This window comes from Gallinula chloropus, assembly GCF_964237585.1.
Source record: "Gallinula chloropus genome assembly, chromosome: 5".
In the NCBI taxonomy this organism is placed as follows: Eukaryota; Metazoa; Chordata; class Aves; order Gruiformes; family Rallidae; genus Gallinula; species Gallinula chloropus.
In genome coordinates, this window is record NC_140090.1 from 38,032,913 (window position 1) to 38,054,121 (window position 21,209).

Below are 21,209 nucleotides of genomic sequence, written 5' to 3' on the forward strand. Positions count from 1 at the left end.
CATGGCAGTAGACAAATAGTGTGCTTACCCTAGTGCTAGTCAGGTCACATTGAAGAGAACACCAGTTAAAGGCAATGCTTTTCCTTCCACTTCCTGAAAGTGCAGTAGTAGGATTTTGTTTGGGATAGTTTGATGAGTTTTGGTCTGGTGACTACTTTGGTGTTCTCTAGAATCTAAGTTCAAAAAGTATTTCTTCCTCTGACCTGGAAGACTGTGAAGTTACAATAATAAGGCGAACACACAGTAAGAGGGAGAGGCCAGTGAAGGGTTGCTCTTCAAGCCATTGACTCTTAAGGACAATAACCTCTGTTAAGATGGTGTAATTAATGGTTTCACTATGTTCCGAATCCTTAAGATTGACAGGTAAAACTATCAAAATCAGAAATAATTACACTTTAATTTTCATGTTACGATTAGACTGAGCCTAGGAAACTGAGCTACTCACCCTGCCTCTCCAAAGAGCAGGGACTAGAAAGACCAGTTCTCAGAAAGTTTGACTGTCACCCCAGGTTCTGCCATTACTTCTAGGATTATGAATGAGAAAATGAAACACATTACCAATGTAAACCAATTCAGAGAGCTGTTACAAAAGACCAGAAATACTTGAGGAGCTGTACAAGAGCAATGATCGACTAATTTAAATGTAAATGGCCATTAAAGTCGCATGACTTTGTCTTTCCTAAATTTTATGTCCTATTGGCTATTTATTTGCTGCTAGTCAATAGAGCTCAGCTCTTCGGTAATGTGTCAATGTCTGGAGAATGCTTCCAGAATAGAAGTGGGAGAGGCAGTGCTTTCCTTGGCACTGAGCAGAAATCTGGACACAGATCGCAGATGTGCTGCATACAGGACACCAGCTGGTGTCTTGAGGGGCACTAGAAATTTCAAATAGAATGATTTATTGTTAGTGATACTCCCCCAGGCAGAAGTGAGAGTTTGCAGCATCACAGTGGCGTGTACTCTTCGTAGGCACATGAGATTTGTTCCACAACATCTGCTAAAAAAAGAACACAAGTCTCAGCTGTGCTAATGCTTCTGCTTGTAAGGGTGTGAGACTGCTATGTATACTCATATCGGAGCTCTTTGTTGCCTTTTGGAAAGCACTAGAACTGGTTTCAGCAGTGAGAAGACTTTCAGTGCTTTTCTGTGCATGCATTTGATGAATAGACCCAACTCATGCCTGCATTAGGTGCAGCCATGTATACACAGGGTCTTAGGAGAGGCACTGGATTTATGGCACAAAGCCAAGCATCCAGTGTGGGTGCTCAATGATTTTTCTTCCAACACCCTACTGACTTTTGCCCATTGAACAAAAGTCTATCAGAGCCTGAAGTTTTACTGCTACAAAGCACTGGTATTTTAACACAACAGGTATTAAAATGATGTTGTTACTTAAGCGCTCCTTATGTTTTGTATTTAGTGCCCATTTTCAGTGCAATCAGCAGTATATGTTTTGGAAAGCTGTTAGTATAGAAGCCCATTTTCTTCTGCAATGACAGTGATTTAGAGTTTTTTCAAACAGGATCCGATTATCTCTCTTAATTTTTAAAGAAAAGAAGCATTAAAACCCCAGCGTAAGAAGTTAGCTCAAAGCAATGGGTTCAATTTATCCCTGTGGTACAAGGTACTATACATTACTAAGATTTGGTCAGAATAAAAGAAAATATATATAGCTGTTAAAAACTGACCTCTTTAATAATTTCTTTTAATAGAAATTGCTCTCATTTGGGCAGTGTGATCAAGAGCAAGCTTTAGTCTCCAGCTAACAGCTTACCCAGAGGCACAATTCCTCAAAATTTGGGAAGGTCCTACCAAGTCTGGGTATGGGTTTTGGTGCAAAAACTGAGCTGTGGTGCTGTCTTCCTAGAAGGGTGAAGCAGCAAACAGTCCTGAAAGAAGTCCTGTGTTTGCTGCTCCATCTGAAGAAATGCTTTGAATGAAACTGTGAACTGTACTCCTGCCTTATGTTAGCAGTGATCTATGACTTCGCTAATCTCTGTGCCTCTGTAATAGGACAAATCAACATGAAGTGGGTCATGCAGATAGCATCCCCTTTTAAATATTCTCAAATCCAAAATCAGATCAAGTATCGGTACTGTGCAATGTTTTTCACAGCAGCTGTTTCACACTAAATTTTACAGGCAGAGTTTGAAGGACAGGCTATTTTGTTTTGCAACTGGGGCCATACAATAAATATGAGTCAGAGCCAGAAATGGTGTGTGGGTCTCCTGATTGTCTTTGTTGGAAGCCGGTTTGGCCGTACTCTCCTCTAATTGCAGATGTGCTCACCACCTGGTGAGCAATGCATTCATTTGCATTGATGCTTTACAGCACAGTGGAAAGGACAGGAGGCATTTCAGCTTACTTACTGCATAATAGAAATAATGTTCTTCTCTGCTGAATTGCATTTTTACTGTAACTAGAAGATATTTTAATGCGCATGTATCTGTGTAAGAGTTTTGTTAGGAAACTTTCTAAGCCTTGGAACTTGAGAAGTTTTCTAAGCCTTTCTGAGTCTTCCTGTGACGATACAGCTGCATCCTACACAAACAGGCAAGAAACCATTTTTGGGGATGATATTTTGATGAATGGATTCAAAACTTTCCTAAAGGTTGAGTCACGTTGATATCATTAAGAAAGAAAATTCCAACAATGTATCCAAGATGTAGGGGAAAAAGTGATGCTTGTGTAAAGGTTTGTTCTTCTAACCTTCCCTAAGCATCATCTGTGGCAATTTTGGGGGAAAAAGAAAGGGAAAAAAAGTGTGTGTGGAGGATGTGGAAGGAAAAAACACCTGTTTTTTTTTAAATACAGATTTATTTTTTTTTTTGGCTACACCAGCCCAGAGGGCACTACCACATACCACTAAGAAATCTTGGAGCACCACTGTGGTAACCTTTAAGCAGAAATAATATTGTAAGACCAGCCTCCTTTAAGGGGTGTCATGAAGATGAGAGCAGGTATCTGAAATACCTGGGTCTCCATGGGCGATAACTTGTGGAGAACACAGACAAATTTTTGATAGATACAAGGAAACTACATGATTTGCATCTGTATTTTTGTAGCAATCAGTAGGAGAAGTATATAAAGAAATTTGAACTCAAATTTGTGGAAAGGTTTTCCTCTGTTCATTAAAAATGTCCGTAAGATTTTCTAGATAGAGATTTGTGTAATTGACAAAATTTAAAATTTTGAACCACAAAAATATGATGATCACCCAGAGAATTCTCCTGCCACATTAAAGATCAACCAAGGTTCCTGTTTCAACTGAAGAGCCTAAATTTTGTGCATAAGTCAAGAAGCCAGTCTGTAAATACATACTAATTGTGGAGCGCTATAGCAGTTCTTGTGTAGTGCTTGAGGATGGTAAGAGGCTTGTTTGCAGGGCTTGGAGTTCTCAGAATAAGAATATTTTTTCTGGTCTTTGTAAGAAAGGTGGGTAAGAGTTGCATAGCTCTCCCAGGTAGTTCCTAGTCATAGAGTATTTCTGTTTCTTTCTTTGTGTTTGCTGTAGAGAAAGAGAGTAAGCACTTTTTTTAACTTCCCTAAATATAGAGTTACGTCGACCTTGAGATGATAAAGCTTCTGCTCTTATTTTCCATTTTCTGTGGCAATGTTTTATCTAGAAACACCTTCACATTGAGTAGAGACATTTTAAATCTATCTTCTGCTGAGATATACAGAAGGTCCACCTAGTTAATTGTCCCTGTTATTTATGTGTCAGGTAGTTTTTTATGGGCGGCTTTGTCGTCTTTTCATCAAAGCTGGAGCATATAGCAGTTCAGAGGTCAGTGCTGAAGGTCGTGCTCTGTGCCGCCTTCCTTGTGCAATGCTCACCTGTTAATCAAAACCTGTATTGTGAGAGGGGATGTATTTCTGTCCTGGCTGTTGTTATTGGAAAAAAAAAAAGATAAAAATGGATATTGTCATTTTTCCTTAGGAACTGCTTTCTGCCTTTAAGAACCTGGACTGAGATTTGGGTACATTTCCATTCAGTAATGAACTTCACGTTATTAGTTGATTATTGTTTTTATTAATTTCCTAGTGATTCTTAATCAAGGGCAAATTATCTCCTGAAAGGCTCATATCTGATTGAGGCAAGGGAAGCTTGCTCTGAATTGCTTCTGGGTTATATTAAAGCAGAACGCCGGACCTGCTGTACACATCATCAGCTTTGTTGCATGTTTAGCCAGTTCCTGAGGCTGGGCTACTCAACCAAACACTTTCTGCAGTTACATGGGTGAAACAAACACACCTGATGTGCAAAGCCAAGAATTCATTGTTAGTTTAGCTGAAATCCTAACAGCTCACTGAAAGAAATATTACTGGGCCAATTAGAATGATACTGGCGCTTATAGTCCAAATTATCCAATTATAAGAGCTCATTCCTGATAACAAGACAGAGCTATGTAAACCTTCTAGTGTCTGATCCTCTTCTGGTGTTATGGTCCACTCGAGAAGAAAAGGGAGGTGTCATTACAAGTTGTCAGCACGATGAATTTTTCATGTGTGGGAGTGTGATGTTGACAGCGGCGGTTTCTTTCTCCTTTTTGCCAGGAGGAGGGTGAAGTTTGATGGTTTCTTTCTTCTCACTCTAAGGTCTGCTTGGAGTCAGTTTAATGTATTTACTAACACAAATATGTGCTCCAGTGGCTTCCAGTTCGATGTTGTAGTGAGATTTACTATATACAGTGTGTTTTACATATGTTGGAAGATTCTTAATTTCCCTTTTATTCCTAAACCCACGTTTATGTCTATTTTAAAGTTTCATTCCTTTAGCGAGCAGCAGTTGAACAGCAGTAAGTTGCTTATAGCCTTGGGGCCCTGGTGTCATCTCGTTCCTTTCAGTTCATGGGCCTCTGCTATGACCTTGTGCTTGTCCTTTTGGGGGTCCAGGTTACAGTCCTGGTTTTCCTCAGCAGCCTCCCAGCTGTGGTTTGCTAATAACTTAATAATTCATTAACACAGCATGGTGACATAGTTAGTAACATTTAGTAACAGTTAGTAACATTTTAGTCTGCAAGAGCAGTGATGCAGTAGAAGACACATGTGACGTTCCCTTTCATACCTGCTTGCTACCAGCGTCTACCACTCATGACAATGTCAGTGGTAAGTTATCAAAGTTAATTTACAGCCCACTTCATTTGCATAGCTGAAAATGAAAGTGTGAGTCGAATTATGGTATTAATTCATTTTGCCTTGCAAGATGCAGTCTTCAGATTTAGTAGTTTTCTCTTTAATCTTCTGTTTTTCTCCTAGGAGTCTGTATGAATAGTATTAAAAGTAAAGATAACAGATTTTGTCTATGCTATTTAGCTGTTGCTGTGAAACGTGTGTCAAGATTTGCAAAGGCCTGTTCTCTCAATTTTCCTTGGTCAAATTCTATATGTTGTTTAAAGAAGCTTGTCATGGTCCTTAGCTAATCTCTGGCAAGGACCAGATCCTGCTGATGAGAAGCAGTTTATGAACAGAGGCTTTGAACGGCTCAGTGATCCAGTATAAAAACTGATACAAGAAAGTGATTGTGATTTAGGTCTGACATAAAGAATTAAAATAAAGAGCTCACTTTGAGGGAATTCATGGATCTCCTTCAGCTCATCAGAGTTATTAGAGTATCCTTCAAGGATTATGGAAAATATAATTTAGAGAATCTGACTGTAAATATTAATTCTTCCTTTTCAGTCACTGTGCACCTTTTAAGATAAGATTTAAGATTGGGTAGATTCATTTAAGTCTCCATGGTGGTCTTTCCTAAAATGTCAGTGACCAAAGAGGCTGAAAACATAGGCTAAAAATGTCTGCTTATAACTTTTAATATGTTTGTAGGAAAGGGTATTGTGTCCCCTGTTTCAGTAAAGGAGGAAGAATAATCAGAATAGCAGTATGGTCCTACAGAGAATTTTGGTGCTGGAGAACCAATGAACTGTTTTGGCCAAGGTGAAAAGCTGGGGGGGTCACAATAGATGGCTGTAGGTGTTTTGTCAGAGGGCACTGGAGTAAAGAGTTGTTGGATGAAGTCTGAACGATCTGAGCTGCCAAGTATGTAACCTGTGCAGAAAATAGCAAAACAGTCTCCAAAACCAGCAAAAGGCAGCTGTAACAGCTGAGCCATACAACACACGTGTGTTGATGGAGCCATTCATTCTGTGGTCTTATCATCTCTTACTATAAAAGTCATTCTAAAAGGAAATTCAATATTCCTTCTCCAAAGAGGTGTAGGGGTGACCTTTGCCTGAAAAGAGTTCTTAGTGAGCAAGTCATTGCTCCTGTGAAATGATTTATAGAAGATAAATACTGCTCAAACAGGGATTTTTCCTGTAGCTTAAAGCTTTCCAGATACAGTTTAGATAAGAAGTTATGGAGTTCTCACTGCTTATGCATGGAAATTGTAACTGACCAGAGAATGAAGCCATCATCGACTGTGAAATGATTTATGGAAGATAAATACAGCTAGGTGGCTGAAAGTATCAAGAGGCACTGCCTCACCGGATCAGTATTTTGGTTGCAGGACTGTCAAACTTGAAAATATTGTACATGTAATGCTCAGAAGGAGTGTTCTTGGTGCTTAAACTTCACAGCTGGAGTCAGGAGGTGGCAGGGAATGCTGTGGGACCAGGGAATGGCACCTGATGTGTGAAATGATCCGTGCTATGTTGTCCCCCTGGAGCAGCACAGAGGACCTGTGGCCTCATGCTTATGGCCCCCTCTGTCTTCTTAGAAGAAGAGCCCTTTTCTCTATAGAAATCCACTTTTGTCTAACAGCACTAGGAATAACGTTTCTTGACAGGATTTAAAATGTTGCATATATTTTGTTTGAATTAGAATCCTAAATGACACAGGAGTGGGTGTAAAGGTAAAGTGATCCTTAAAGAAGTGACGTCTACTGATCTTGTCTTTAATCTTTGGGACTGAAGAAGCTTCCTTAAGTGTTGCTGAAAATTTCCATGGTGTATTTAAAATCTCTGCTCTCCCTGAGCTCAGCAGGAGTTTCTCCATTGACTTCAAGAGAAATAGAATTAGGCCTAGAGTCATTAAAATAAACACCTTTAAATTAGAGACTAGCATATGTAACCACCTTCCAGATGTACAAGTGTGTGTCAGCTTTATGTTCTTTTCATTATCTGGTAAGATTAATATGATAGGCAAGATCCTAATTCTGTACTTCTATGCTGTTTTCCTTAGTCTTAGCCTTAATATTTATAGGGTATTTGGCTGATTTTTGCTGAAGCTAACAAAAAGTATCCCACAGCTTGCAATAAGATGAGGCTGTTGTTACACACGTGGTTAGTAGCTATCGCAGTGAAATATTCAGTATGCAACGCTCAGCAATTCTGCAGGCTTAAAACAATGCTTTTGCATAGTGGCAATGCTGTGGCCACTTAGTCAACTTTAGAAAGCACAGTTATCTTAAAACAAAAGCAACAAAAGTTTTAATTTATGCTCTGTAACCTGTTATTTGTCAAAGTCTTGGAGCCTTGTACAACTGTAAGCCACAATGGTATCTAAATCCTGCAGCAGGGTACGCTGGAAAGGAGCAGGAGATGTTCAGGCACCAGAATGATGTCAAATTGGACATGAGGCTTGCTATGCTGGAAAGGGCGTTAATCATCATATAACAACCATGTGTTTGTTTCTAGCTGATAATTTCTGAAGGAACGTGTTAAACAGAACAGAAAGCAAAGAAAGGTTAGTTTTTCTTGCTCCAGGATGTATTTTTTGCAGCCATCTCATCAAGACTAATTAGTAAGATCTTAATCAAAGATAACTAGCTTTCCATGTACATTACAGGTGCAGTCGTGCAAAATATTTAATGTTCTGATTTTCCTCATGATTCTGAAAACATTTAAGTTTTCTTTTGGTGTTGGCTTTCATTTAAAGCTCAGGTTTCTTTTTTTTTTCCTACCCTGAACATTCATAGGAATAAATCCAACTGAACTGGAGACACTTTAACAAGAAAGATTCTTCTTATGTAAAGATGAAGTACTCTCAAAATATTCCATGATAAAATATTTTCAGTTTTTATATTAAAAGGTAGAAGAGACCAACGTCTAATTCAAGTTGTAGAACATAATTTATGTATTTTATGTATATTTGTAGGCTCTGAATTTAGAAGCTGATTCAACAGTTCTTTTTTACATTCTACACAACAAACTGCCCTACTGTACATTGCTCGAGCATGCTCCTGAGCAGGTTATAGTTATTAGTGAACATTTGCATTACATCAGTTATTCATTCAAAGTTAATAAAAATCCTCCGAATCATGAAGAATCTCATCTTCTCATCACATGGCTCCCTCCAGGTCCATGACAGGCAGATAAAACAATCCAGCTCTTCCTCTTAATTAATCCCCACTTTCTCCCCAGTCTGGGATGATGCTCATGACAGTGCCAAAAAAAGAGCAGAGTTTCACTTCAACAGAATCTACATACTCAGCAATATTGTGGACCCCAAGGACTTGCTATTTTAAAATCCTGCATGTATCTCTCTCTGTGTGTTTTAGATTTCTCCTAAGATTAAAAGACCATCAGGAAAGTCTGGCTGCAATTTGTGGTAGAAATAGAAGAGGAAAAGAGTTATTCATCACCTGAATGTTCCTTGTCCTCTGGAGGGCTTAATATCCGTCAGATAAGATGTGGTTCTGTTGCGAATTGGTGGAGCTCTCAGTTTTTAAGAAAGGATTTAAGTTTTGCAGCTTAGGGTGAGATGCATGCAGCTGTCGGTAGAGGCAGTTAAGAGCAGCTTACAACTTGCAACTCCCTGGAAGTTATTCATAAGCCAGCAATAGATGAATGTTATTTATTGAAGGCCTCTTAAAAACAAAGTGCATGGCCAAGGTAGCTCACACACTGATGGGTTCATACGGAGAAGAGGTAACTCACTGTGTTAACAGAAATTGTAAAGATGGTGGTTGGGAGGAGTAGCTGCCTTACTGTTCACCGACACGAGATCATCGAGAAAGAGGGGACTTTTTTCAGACGTGTCTTGAGTTTCCACAGGGTTGGAGATGCCACAGCCCCTCTAGGTAACATGTCCCTGTGCCGTGCTGCCCTAGCAGTGAAGCTCTCCCTAATGATACCAAGAACTGACTTGCCTTGTTTAACTTCTGCTAGGGAAGAGCTATAGCACTAACAGGGTAAGTTGTTATATTATAGCGGGCTTTTTCTTGGAGTTTTAGGCTTTTCTATAATCTTTACAAAAGGAGATTGGTTTTCCCTTATAATATGAAAGATGGGCATGAAAAGCAATGTACAATTGCAGAGTAAGGACATGCTGCCCTGTCACGCTCTGTAAAGTCAAGGGGTCTCCAGTTGTAGAAGAACAGTAAAGCAATATATGCCCCCCCCCTCCAAAACTACCAAAGACAGAAGGAAAATACATGTCTTTTACGTCTTAGTAAGCAAAGTTTTCTGCTTTAAATGGCATGTTTCATCCTCACTAGAGTGTTTACAGGTGTTACAGGAGCTCTGATCTCTTCAGTTATTATTTCTAATTGATTAAGCTCAATCCTCTTTGTGAAAGGATACTAATCTGGTTTGGTGTGACAAGTGTTTATCTAATGAGTACATTGTTGCTGTGTTTGTCATACCATAATTCACATGAAGAAGCAATAAACCATCTCAGTTAACAGGGAGTGCATCGACAGCAGTCATTACTATTCAGAGAAAAGGGGATAATCACTGGGAGCTAAGAAATCCTCATATTTAACCACTGATTTAAGCAGTAATGAGATTTAAAAAACACAGACTGATACAAGAAAAAAACAACCCTCCTTTGTTAACAATTCAACTATGGTTTATATCATATACAGAATATACAGGGAAGACATATTTGTTTAAAATGAACCCACATGCCACTTTTGTGCCACCTCCACAATGGCACTGAACTACCCACCCATGTTCTCCCCATTCATGTAACTGGCAAATCTTTGGTGGCCAGGAGGGAGTTGCAGTGGTCTTCCATCTCCTTATGGGGTGAAAATTGAGTATAAGCAGCACAGGAGGCTCATGCTGGATTTAGGATAGACATGTAGGACTGAATATCCCCTGTCTTCATGGTCCCAGACTCATGGTGCTATCACTGGCTGGGCAGATGGAGGGGGAGCACCCACATGCTATGCTCTGAGGGTCTAGCATGCTGTTCACCAGAACCGGCACTGATGCCCATGGTTGCAGCATTGCAGACTCCTCATCCTCCCTCTTCTGAAGTTGGCAGTTTAGCAACTGAACTCCACATTAATTGCTGCATTTGGCTTTGCCTCCCTTCAGAATTTCAAAGTCTTTGTGCTAGTTAAGCAGCAACTGCATTTTCTATGTGTGTCCGGTATAGACGTGACAAGATGCCAGCTCTTCTGGTGTAATCTAAAGCTATTGGAACGAATTAGGCACTGGGTTCTTCCCCTGATGGCTTGTCTGCTTTCTCAAAGGTTCCCATGTTAGCTGTGACCCTGCTATAGCTGATATTTCTGAAGCAACTAACTTGAGAAAGAGCTATGACAGAAATTTCAAGGTGGTACACCAACACTCGGGATTTTAGTGCTCAATATATTAAGGGCTGTAGCAATGTGCTTATGGTATTTGGGCTGCAGCCTCAAGTATTTCAGACTTAGAGAGCAAGAAAATGAAGGTTTATTTTGATGAGTTATTTAAAAGCTAATAATTGCATAAATTTATGATTCAGGAACTACTGGGAACACGGTCGTTTTTCCTGATAAAATAAAAAGACAATAAAGCAGCAAAATTTGATGTCATGGCTGTTAAGTTCTGCAATTTTATACTTCCATTGATCAGAAAATTAATTTCTGGTGTACATACTTGCAGGATCGTAAATGTCCGCATAATTTAATTGTTAATCTAAGGTCAAAAGCAAATTAGCATAATACTATCTGAACTGCACTGCCCTGAAATCCCCCAATAGGCATTGTTTTGTCTCCTGCTATTATAAAAAAAACCAGTTCCCATTGGTTCTTGACCCTATTAAAGCTGTTCCTAGGCTGTGGAGATCAGCTTTGCGCTGGTAGTTTATGAGAATCTCTCTGAATAAGCAGTGATTAGGTGATGCCTTTGTGCTGGTTGGGGGGATGACAGCTGTTTTTTATGTGAAATATTAGTGCTACAGAGTGAGCCTGTGTCAATCATGATGCTTGCTGTGATTTCCTCTTTGGTTTCATCAACACTGTTAAAAGTTTCACTGCTTCTCTTCAGAGTCAATTCTGAAAGCATTAAATTATATGTTTCAAAGTATAAAATTATTTGTGGATGGGAGGTTTGGGGGGGGTCCCCCTCATTTTATAACCTAATATTGTAGTATTTAGGTACATCTCTTTCACTTTTAACCTCTATGTGCTTTCATGTTTTAGGCACATTTATTAATTAATGTCTTCTCTGTTTTGAAGACCTGTTAGGCTGAAGTGCTACTGTTACAGGTGCTTAAATCATGAGTTTAGATTAAAACCCCAATGACTACTTTGCAAGTTGGCAGAATGTTTGTAATAGTGATGTAAGAAGTGTGCATAATGGCATAATGTGTTTTTGCTTTTAAGAGGCTTTGATCCACAGAGGTCTTCAGGCACCTGTCTCTTCCAGCAGGATCTGGGCTTGTGGTTCCTATATTATAAAATGCAGGGGGAGGAATTAGGAAACTCAGCATCATGCTGAAATTAACTGTCTGATGTGATAAAGGGGGAAATGAAGGCAAGAATGAAGTAACTGGAAGTGAAATCCTGTTGGAAGTCCACTTAGGACTTTTTTTATCATTTTGATGGGTATCTTCCAAGGCAAGCCTGGGGACACCTGAGCTATATGCTGCCACATGTGAGTTTGGACCTCACACGGTCTTCTCATGTATAGTGCCATCCATGCAGAGGGACATAGGATGCTGGTAAAGTTGTCTTTTTTTTTTGTCTGGATACCTCTGCTCAGTGTGATGTAGTGGGTGTGCAGTAAGATTCCTGGCTGAGTTTGTTAGAAATAGGGGAAATATTTCTTCTTTGGGCTCAGTGTTACAGCTGGATTTTTTAAAATAATCCAGCTTCTGCCTGCTTGAAAGCAGCTCAGCTGGAGGATCCCGTGGCAAGGCTGGAGAATGGGCATCAGGCTTCCCATTGGTCTGGGCTGGGGGAAAGCCATTTGCAAACTGACAGTGGTCTGTGCTCTGCATGTTCATAGTGGCAACACAGTGTATCAGGATAATGATGAAGGCATTTAGTTCTCTTGAAGAAATGTCATTTAATTATTTATTGTGAACTGTTCATTGAACTCTGCTTGCTAGGACTTACACGTTTTGAGCTGGTTCATAAGCAGAGCAAAATACAAGAGGGAATCATACATAAATACTGTATGACTGCCTGCTAATTATTTGCTTACTGGTCCATGGAAACAAACAAATATAACAGGCATTAAACTATCAAAGCTAGCATTAGTGAATAGCTCTGCCACGTGGAAAGGCATAAAAACTTTATGTAAAAGCTGCTTTTCAGGAATAAGGCACACTTTTTTTTATTGTTGCCATTTACTTTGAATGAATTTTTAGGGGGCCTTGTGATACTTGGAATGCATGGGCTAATGGTATTTTATGTATAATTGGGTAATATCTCATTTTCATTTGCATAATAGAAGCAAACCAAATAAAATACAAATACAGGGTGGCATAAATGCGGCGCTGGCAATCACTAGCATGACTGAGTGCAGCAAGGGAGTGCAGGTGATGCATTGTCAGATGGCTAAATAAAGACATAAAGACAAAAAATGCAAAATAAGTACAATATCAAAAACAGGGCATGCACGTTCTCTCACTTAGACCTTTTATGTATAGGATGTAGTATTTTTTAGAAATGGCATGATTAGGCTTCAAACCAAGTTGCACCAGGTGCATGTTTTGTGGTTTGCAACCAAGAAAATTTCCACTCATGTATGTACATCCTTGGGAGTTACCTGTAGTCCATATAGATCATTAAAGCCTTCAATGAAAAAATCTAGGATGCCACCTGTAAGAAAAAAGTCCCATGTGTAACTAGTTGATATCCTGCTAAGGCTGGTTTTCTGTACTGAAAAGTGACGATGTCGGTGACAGGAGCTCTGACAGAAGGGTATCTCTGGAGAAGAGCAGACAGTGGGACAGGAAAGCTGTGCACACAGAGCTTCTGCCAGGTTCCTCTGTCTTACACATTGACATCTACTTGTAGTGATTAAAGGGAACAATTTAATCACTTAAAAATTGTGAATGGTTTTCTGTACAGATCTGGTACGTGCTAAACAGATAATGAGTGATTGGGCTGATGAGAGGCTCGGATCTGTAGAATGTCGTTTGCTTGGCAACGGTGTGTGTGAAGCGCATCTTCTGTGCCTCCAAGATCATGTAAAACTTCCTTGGCAGCCTTGTCCCTACTCCCTGTGAGAAAGACTCTACACACACCCTGAAACGCGGATTCGTGTTGACTTTGTTGACTTCAGCGCTCCTGAAAGGATGGAGTCCTGCTGACTTCCAGCAGTAAGGGAAAGGGGTTGAAATCTGGTCAGAATCAAATAGCTGATTACAATCCTCCCAGTAACTACACTAAAGTGCCACTGCTGGAGGGTAGTTAGGGTTTTGTATACTCCTCAGCTTTTCCTTTTTAACCTTGCGAAAAAGCACCCTTTTATCTTTCTCTTCTTCTGTCGCTTTGCCGCGTTCTTCTTTCCTTGTGCATTGGAGGGGGAAAAGAACACAAGAATTATTGATCTGTACAAAATTGAATGACATCCTGTCTTTAAATGCCAAGGAATGGAGGTGGGAAGGGAAAGGACCAAACTTCATCTCTTCTCTTGTGTTCTGAATATTCAGACATCACCTATGAAATTAAATACTTCAGGTTTCATGAGTGGCTTGTAGGAAGCTGGGTCAGCACCATACTATCTGTAAGAAAACATGAATGCAAAGGGATAAGAAATGTTCTATACAGAGATGTTACACATTTCAAGCCTTTTTTCTTGGGGAAAAAGTTACCATGCATCCAGTTTTGAGTGAATTTATAACTTTGTCCTACATTATCACAATAAAAAAAAATTCTGATAAATCTATCTATAAAATAGAAATGGCAAAAGTGATTACTTATCAAATTATTTTGCTATTTCAATCTAAGATATCTTCAAGGGAGTATCCAATTTTTTGAAAACAATGCAAAAATTGAAAATAGAGACTAGTACTCATTTTTCTGCAAGCATCTTTGCTTTCTCAGCGTGATTCTACACTTACATGTATCTGTTATGTGCCACCAATGATATGGAAAACTCATGATACCCCTCGAACCATTTGATGTTAGAGTTACTGCTTTTATAAATTCATGTGGCTCCTGTTTGTGCTCAGCCATTCTCACTTGGGCACTGAAATTGTGTAAAGTTATTAGGTTCTTCCCAGAATCATGAGATTATGGTCTCATAAAATTATGTCATCTAGACTGCTATGTCCATAAGTCACAAACCCCATAGGGTCCAGTCGGTTTGTGACCTACTGGAATACTTTTTGCTAACATAAAGTATTAGGAACATTACAGTGTATTGTCCTTCTGTGATATAAAAAAAAAAAACAAAAACACTTTTTCCTGCAGAGAATCAGAGCTGTGCATTTTAATTTCCTCTGAAAGAAACTGAAATCAAACACAACAGTGGATTGAACCTCAGTGTCTGCTGAACTGCTGTGTCAGACACCAGTGAGGGTGAAAAACAAGCTCCTTCAAAAGGAAGATGATCTTGTTTCAAAATACCAGGCTCCTCTGGCCATTACAGCCCTTGAGCATCTCTGTTGGGACGAGACCCTTTCACGTCTTTAGTACAGGAGGGAGCTCTCTCAAGAGCTTTGCAGATGATACTGTGCTGATAACATGGCATGGCAGATCCAGAGGGACCCTGATAGGCTGGAGAAGTGGGCTGACAGGGACCTCCCATGGTTCAGCGGTGACAAATGCTGCTATATCCACCATCTCAGGCAGCAAAACACAAGATTTAGTGCCGGCTGAGGTGTCAACAGGCTACAGAGCAGCTGTAGCTGTACAGAGCATCTGAGGTGGTCTCATTATTTGTCATCACTGTCTCAAAGAGCAATGAGGCTGCAAGGGGAGGTATTTTGGGAAAAGACTCATGAGCAAAATTCTGAATGAACATTGCTTTGTCCTGCTGAGGCTGGTCTCTATTAATCACAGAAGCTACAGAAAGATTTTCTAGGTTATCTCTAACCCAGCTAACATATCTCCAGCATCTCTAGGGATTTTGGTTATTCACTTGAAATGCGTACTTTAATTGAATGAATCGCTTTAGTTAGGTTTGAAAATAATTCTCACCTTCAGTGCTTACCAGAAAGTTATTGTCATTACAAGTGTTTATTGGTCCTGGAGTTTTTGTTTGCATATGTGACTATTTCTTGCAGAGACTGAAGGAACTGAAACAGAGGGAGTTCGCTCGAAATGTAGCATCTAAGTCACGAAAAGATGAAAGGAAACAGGAAAAAGCCCTTCAACGTTTGCACAAGCTAGCTGAGCTAAGGAAAGAGACAGCATGGTAAGTTCATAGCTGATGAAACATTAAAAAATACATTAAAATAACCCCTCCACTGTTAACTGGTTCTGTGGGGTATAGGGCTGTTGGAGTCCCTCGGCTGGAGCCCTGCACATGTGTTTTATGGTGGGTTTGGAGCAGTATGCGTACAGTAATTTGATTCACACTCTGTGCAGGAATGAATGTTTAACGTTGCTTTTTCAGTGGAGCTAAAATGACATGTATTTTTAGTTTAAAAAAAGATGTGCTTCATATATATTTCATAAAACCAGGCACATTGGTTGCAAGCCAAGTGAACTAGGTCAGGCATTTGAAGGCTGACACTACTTCATTGATGAGGGGAGGAATGCAGTGTGGCTTTCTAGGATGTATCAGATCTCTGTGATTTAGTTTTCAAACTGCTTGCCTGGGAAAGCATCCAGAAATCTAGTTTTAAATTTCAGTAACTGCTTTTTTTGTAAATTAAAAATGATGTGCTCCTTTTTCCCCACCTCCACACAGTGTTTACCTCTCCCTGCAAAAGTGACTTCTTGCTAGTCAAATATTTCTGTATTCTAAGGCATACTGTTAACATTGAGCTTGCTAGTGGTGACTGTATTCTGACTTAAACACCAAAGCCACTGAAAATACATGTACTGACGTTTCACAGTGGAATTGTGGAGGGGGGCAGGGAAAGCAAAAAGTAGATGGTCAAATACAAATGTCTTCTTTCTATTCAGCCGCCTTCTCACCAGAGGAATTAACACAGAAATACAACCATGTGAGTTGTAGCTCTTGTTCAGTAATAGTCTCTTTCTCCATATTTGGATGGTGAGCAGCATGCTGAAGCAGAGTCTCTCTAAGCAGGTGGATGGGCATAAATCCTGCAAGGTCTGCTTGAGATGAGCAATGTAACGCCTAATTATTTTTTTTTAATCCTTTTATGATAAATCACTTGGAGACCTTTTCTGCTCTATCAGCATCTTAACTAACCAGATGTAATGCTTGAGGAGCGCGATTTTCATGTTCCCAGCTTTAGGTGTTATTACCCTGGAACATACTCCAAAATCTGCAGTTGGCATATTTCAGGAGAAAGAGGAAAGAATAATTTTTTTTTCCATACTAGTGAAGAAAAGATTTTTGCAAGGTTTTGTTGATTTTGTTTTACTGGGGTTTTTTTAAATGCCCATCTTCTAGGTCCTGAAGAATTTCTCTCTGAGCTTTATTTTTTTGTTCACTAATTGCTGTTAACCACTACTTTACATCCTTAGAGGTATGATACAGGGAGACACACAAGGGTTATTTTAGCTTGTGTTTTTTAGTTTGGTTTTGTCGAAGTTGTCACCATTTTGTAACGTAGAATAATTTGGTTAACAAAACAAAACAAAAAATTGTTTTAACATAGGTCCCTTGTTCCTCCTGCTGATCAGTTCCTGTGGATCCTTGAAAATTGGCAGCTTAAACAGTTTTTGCTCTTGTCTTTGCTTCCTATTAAGTCAAATAGAACAGATGGGAAGAGGACATGAAATGAAGAACAGAAGTAGACAGTGATAAATTTTTTTCTCAAGAGGGATGAATCACTTACTGCACTACTGGCAGCTGAAATACTTTCCCCGATATTATTTTTCCATGAAAGAAATTGCTGAGATTGCAACGGTTCGGTCTGTGAACACAAATAGGATGGGAACTGCTGGGTGATTGCCCGTGGGCAGAGCAGCAGTCACTAGGATGATGACTAAAAGGGAAGTGGTCTATGAGGTACTCTCTGTTTTAATGTGTTTAGTTACACAAAGGAATGTAGAACCTCTGCTATTTGCAGTAATAGTGGTGTAACCATGATGGTCTACTGGGATGAGAAGCAATGCATTTGTAAGATGTATAGTCTCTTAGTAGGCCAGCCAGTATGTCTAGGTAAAGTGAACTACCTTGTAAGAGTATTAGCCCTTCAGCTGGTAGCCCCCTGTGAAGGAACTGGGGGCACAATTTTTACTCTCTTTTTTTTATACTAGTTAACTGATCTTACTATAAAACACAACAAATTTTTGTACTCTAAATCTATGTATCCACAGGTGCTTCCACTTTCCTTAAAAACCTTTCAGATACCAATGTGCCACCATATTTCTCTCTGCATTTCTCTGAAAGGTACTGACTCTGAGTTATGTTTTCCTTCCTTCCTAGTGCTCCTGGAAGTGGCCCTATGTTCAAATCCACTACAGTGACTGTACGAGATCACTGCAATGATAGCCCACAATGTGCTGCCACAGAATCTGCCAGCAAACAGGATCTCAGCTGTATGTTGATGCACGATGCGCAGAATGGTGAACAGGTTGCCTCTGATATTTCTTCTGCTCCTGGAAATGTATGTAGTAATAAATCTGATGCTAACAAGTGTGGAGATCAGGTTCAAGGAGCTCAAGGACATAGAGTTGGTTTCTCTTTCGCTTTTCCTAAGAAAGCAGCAGTCAAACTTGAGTCTTCAGCTGCTGTTTTCTATGAATATAATGATGAAACTTCTGTGGAACATGGATTTAGCAGACGAAGTAGGTTTGTTCCAGGAGCTTGTAACCTCCAGTCTCCTTCAGCAGCAGAAATAGTCCTGTGCCCTGAAGAGAAACAGAACTGTTTTGAGCCACTGGTGGAAAAATGCCCTGACCCAGCAGAAGCTCCTGAAGCTCAGGAGCTGGCCAGTGAAGAAAGCAGGGTACTAGAGAGTCCTGTAATAACTCCTGCCGTGTCTCATTCAGAGCAACTGGTGTCCTTAGACATGGATGACTACCGGATTGATATAAGAGCAGCAGATTTACCGGATCAAGTGCTGCCCACGGTTGCAGACAGTGTTCAGGTCCTGCCCCTGGATTGCAATGGTTATGAGCTGCGAGGAAACAGGGCTCTCATGCAGGCGGTTGTGGATGATTGTTTATCTCTGCAGGATGTTGTGGAGGAAAATGATAAAGACAGGAACAGTGATTCATCCACAACTGAAACTGAAATAAAAAAGCTGGGGGTGGATATATTAGATCCATCACCTTCTGAAGAAGGTAGTAGTGGAGCCCCACAAAGCAAACCGGATGCATGCAAGAGACCCAGTGAACCGTTTGTCCCTGTTCTTAGCAAATATGGATCAAATATTCTTCAGTGGCCATCAGAAATGTTAATCTACACACGTACAGACCCATCAATTTCTTATAGCTGTAATCCTTTATATTTTGATTTCAAGTCATCCAGAAGAAGTGACAGCCAAGAAAAGCCCAAGCATCAGCCAAACATACCTCATTTGCACCATAAAACTGAATCCAACCATAGCTTAGTCTCAGATTTTGCAAATAAACCTACTTCGGAGTGTGGTGACTATGGAACAGAAATGAATAAAAACATTTGCAACCATACTGTACCCCTTATGAGTGATGTTTCCCTCATCAGAAATTGTGATCTTGCAAAAAATCCAAATAAAGTGTCCTTGGATGAGTCATTCAGGATTAGAAAAGTAGACAAGTACCACATTTCTAAAAATCACTTACGACAAAACACTGTGATTGATGAGAAATATAACAAAGTTTGGATCAAAGAAAGCTATGAAAAATGGCTTCACAAAAGTAGAAAATGGAAAAGGAGAAGAAAATTATGTCATTGTCATCATCATCATTATGGGGGCACAACAGCAGCAGAAATGGAGATGTACCTAGTGACTGAAAAGGAAATTAGTTGCAGAGATGAAAATAAATGTTGGCACCTCCAAAATAATCCAGAGAAGTGCAGACATGACGCAGGGAATATCTGGCTAGCTGCAGGTGAGATACACCCATCACATCAAAAACTTGGCATTGAAAATGGTCATAAAGGAGTCATGTCTGTGTCAGAGCAGGTACATGGGGACAGAGGCTGCTGTGACGTGTGGAGTGCAAAAAACAGCAGCCAACACCACAGTTGTAAACGACTGCACAGAAAGAGCAAAGCAAGCTCTCGGAGACAGGCAAAGCAGCTGGCTCCAAGTGCTAGGAGGCACAGCTTAAGGTACTCTAAAACGTGTTGTAGTTGGAAAGTCAGGAGGTCAAGCTCTAGCCCAGAGCACAAATGTTTAGGACACTGCAATCAGGAGAAGAGTCTGAATCAAAATCAGTCTGTAAAGAGAGGTTACAATGTTCTGTTGGAGGAACCTGAAAGATCACACCGCAAGCGCAGACAGCATACCTATTCCTCTTCATCAGATGAAAGCTCACATGGCCAGACATTATCAGCAGAGGAATATGTAAGGCAAGAGCATACTTTGCATACACATCACAAGGCAAAAGGGAAACGCAGGAGGCGGAAAAGCAGAATCCGTCACGTATTCCTTGACAGGGATGCAAGTGAGACCTCCAGACCATCCAAAGAAACTTCTGAAAATTCTACATTAAATATTCTGGGGGACTCCTTGACTCAAGACAGTATAGAGGAAACTAACATGGATCCCAAAGCTGATCATGAGAAAGATACGGATGAAACAATGCAGCTGGAGGAAAGCAAGTCATCTCTAGAACCTGATTGTTCACACATCCTGGAAAATGACAAACAGACAGCGTGCTCTGCAATGGAGATCACTCCGAGTACGTTTTCTGATGCTGTCGCAGATTCTGCTGCTTCTCTTCCTGAGCACAGTGTTCCAGCAGCTGCCGGCATGCAGGATGTTCTGCAAGATGAAAAGAAGAAAGAAAATGTCAGCAGATGTGAAAATCAAGCTCGTTACAAAGTTCACCTCCCCAGCCGACATTTGGAGCAAGCTCCTCCTAAATCCTACCTTTGTCATTACGAATTGGCTGAGTCTCTACCACATGAGAAAATAAATGAGGTGACTGGTGAGTGGGTACAGTGTAATCCTGGGATATTTAGCAGCCCACCACCCTTGCCATTCAAAGAAGCACATGTCAACAGTCATACCTTTTTAACTACCGAGCAGTTAATAGCCCCCTTCACCCTTCCCGATCAGACATTGATATTTCCTCCAGATACCCATGAAAAATTCAAAGATCTCCCATCCGAGGCTTATCAGCAGATCATGCCACAAAACATGATGGCCAACAAAGTGAAGTTCACCTTTCCTGCCCCGGCGATCCAGCCCCCAAATTCCCCGCTGCAGCCCTTACCCTTGCAGCCGCCGCTGTGTTCTACCTCCGTTACCACCATTCATCACACCATCTTACAGCAGCACGCTGCCGCCACTACATTGAAGGTTCTCCAGCCCCACCAGCAGTTCCTCTCGCAGGTTCCAACTCTTTCCAGAGCGCCTTTACCTCATCTACCAGTAGGACCGAGGCTTTGCCCAGGAGGCCACACAGCTTTTGTTGCTCCGCCGCATTTGCCGCTGCTGCCGCCCTCGGTCCTACACCCGACTCAGCTGGCATTCCCCCCACTGCCACACACTGTCTTCCCATCCCTCCTGTCACCACACCCGGCTGTCATCCCCCTGCAGCCCCTTTTTTAAGACAGGCTCTTGGGGAAGGAGCCTTCAGCTGAACAGTGCTGTTGTTTCTACAGCCCCCTCGGCTTTGCAGAACGGCTCTGTGAAATAAACTGGCTCAAATTCCCCCTTCCATGGGAAGTATTTACTGTAAGTACAATGATGCAAACATTCATGTAAAGTTCAGGCCTATACTATAACTAAAGCACTGAATAGTCTGATGCTAATATGAACTCTCTCCCAATATATATATATGTTAAAATCATGTCTTA

The 21,209-nt window shown here is 40.5% G+C and overlaps 1 protein-coding gene across 1 annotated transcript in view; it reads left to right on the forward strand.

Moving 5' to 3' along the window:
* Window positions 1–20,961, forward strand: part of ZNF804A (zinc finger protein 804A) — a gene marked incomplete at its 3' end in the record, with an annotated part of 144,708 nt that extends 123,747 nt beyond the window's left edge. The window contains exons 3-4 of the mRNA XM_084265454.1: window positions 15,397–15,527; window positions 17,682–20,961. Coding sequence (XP_084121580.1) covers window positions 15,397–15,527; window positions 17,682–20,961 — 3,411 coding nt within the window. The remainder of the gene's footprint in view (window positions 1–15,396; window positions 15,528–17,681) is intronic.
* Window positions 20,962–21,209: the final 248 nt, after the last annotated feature.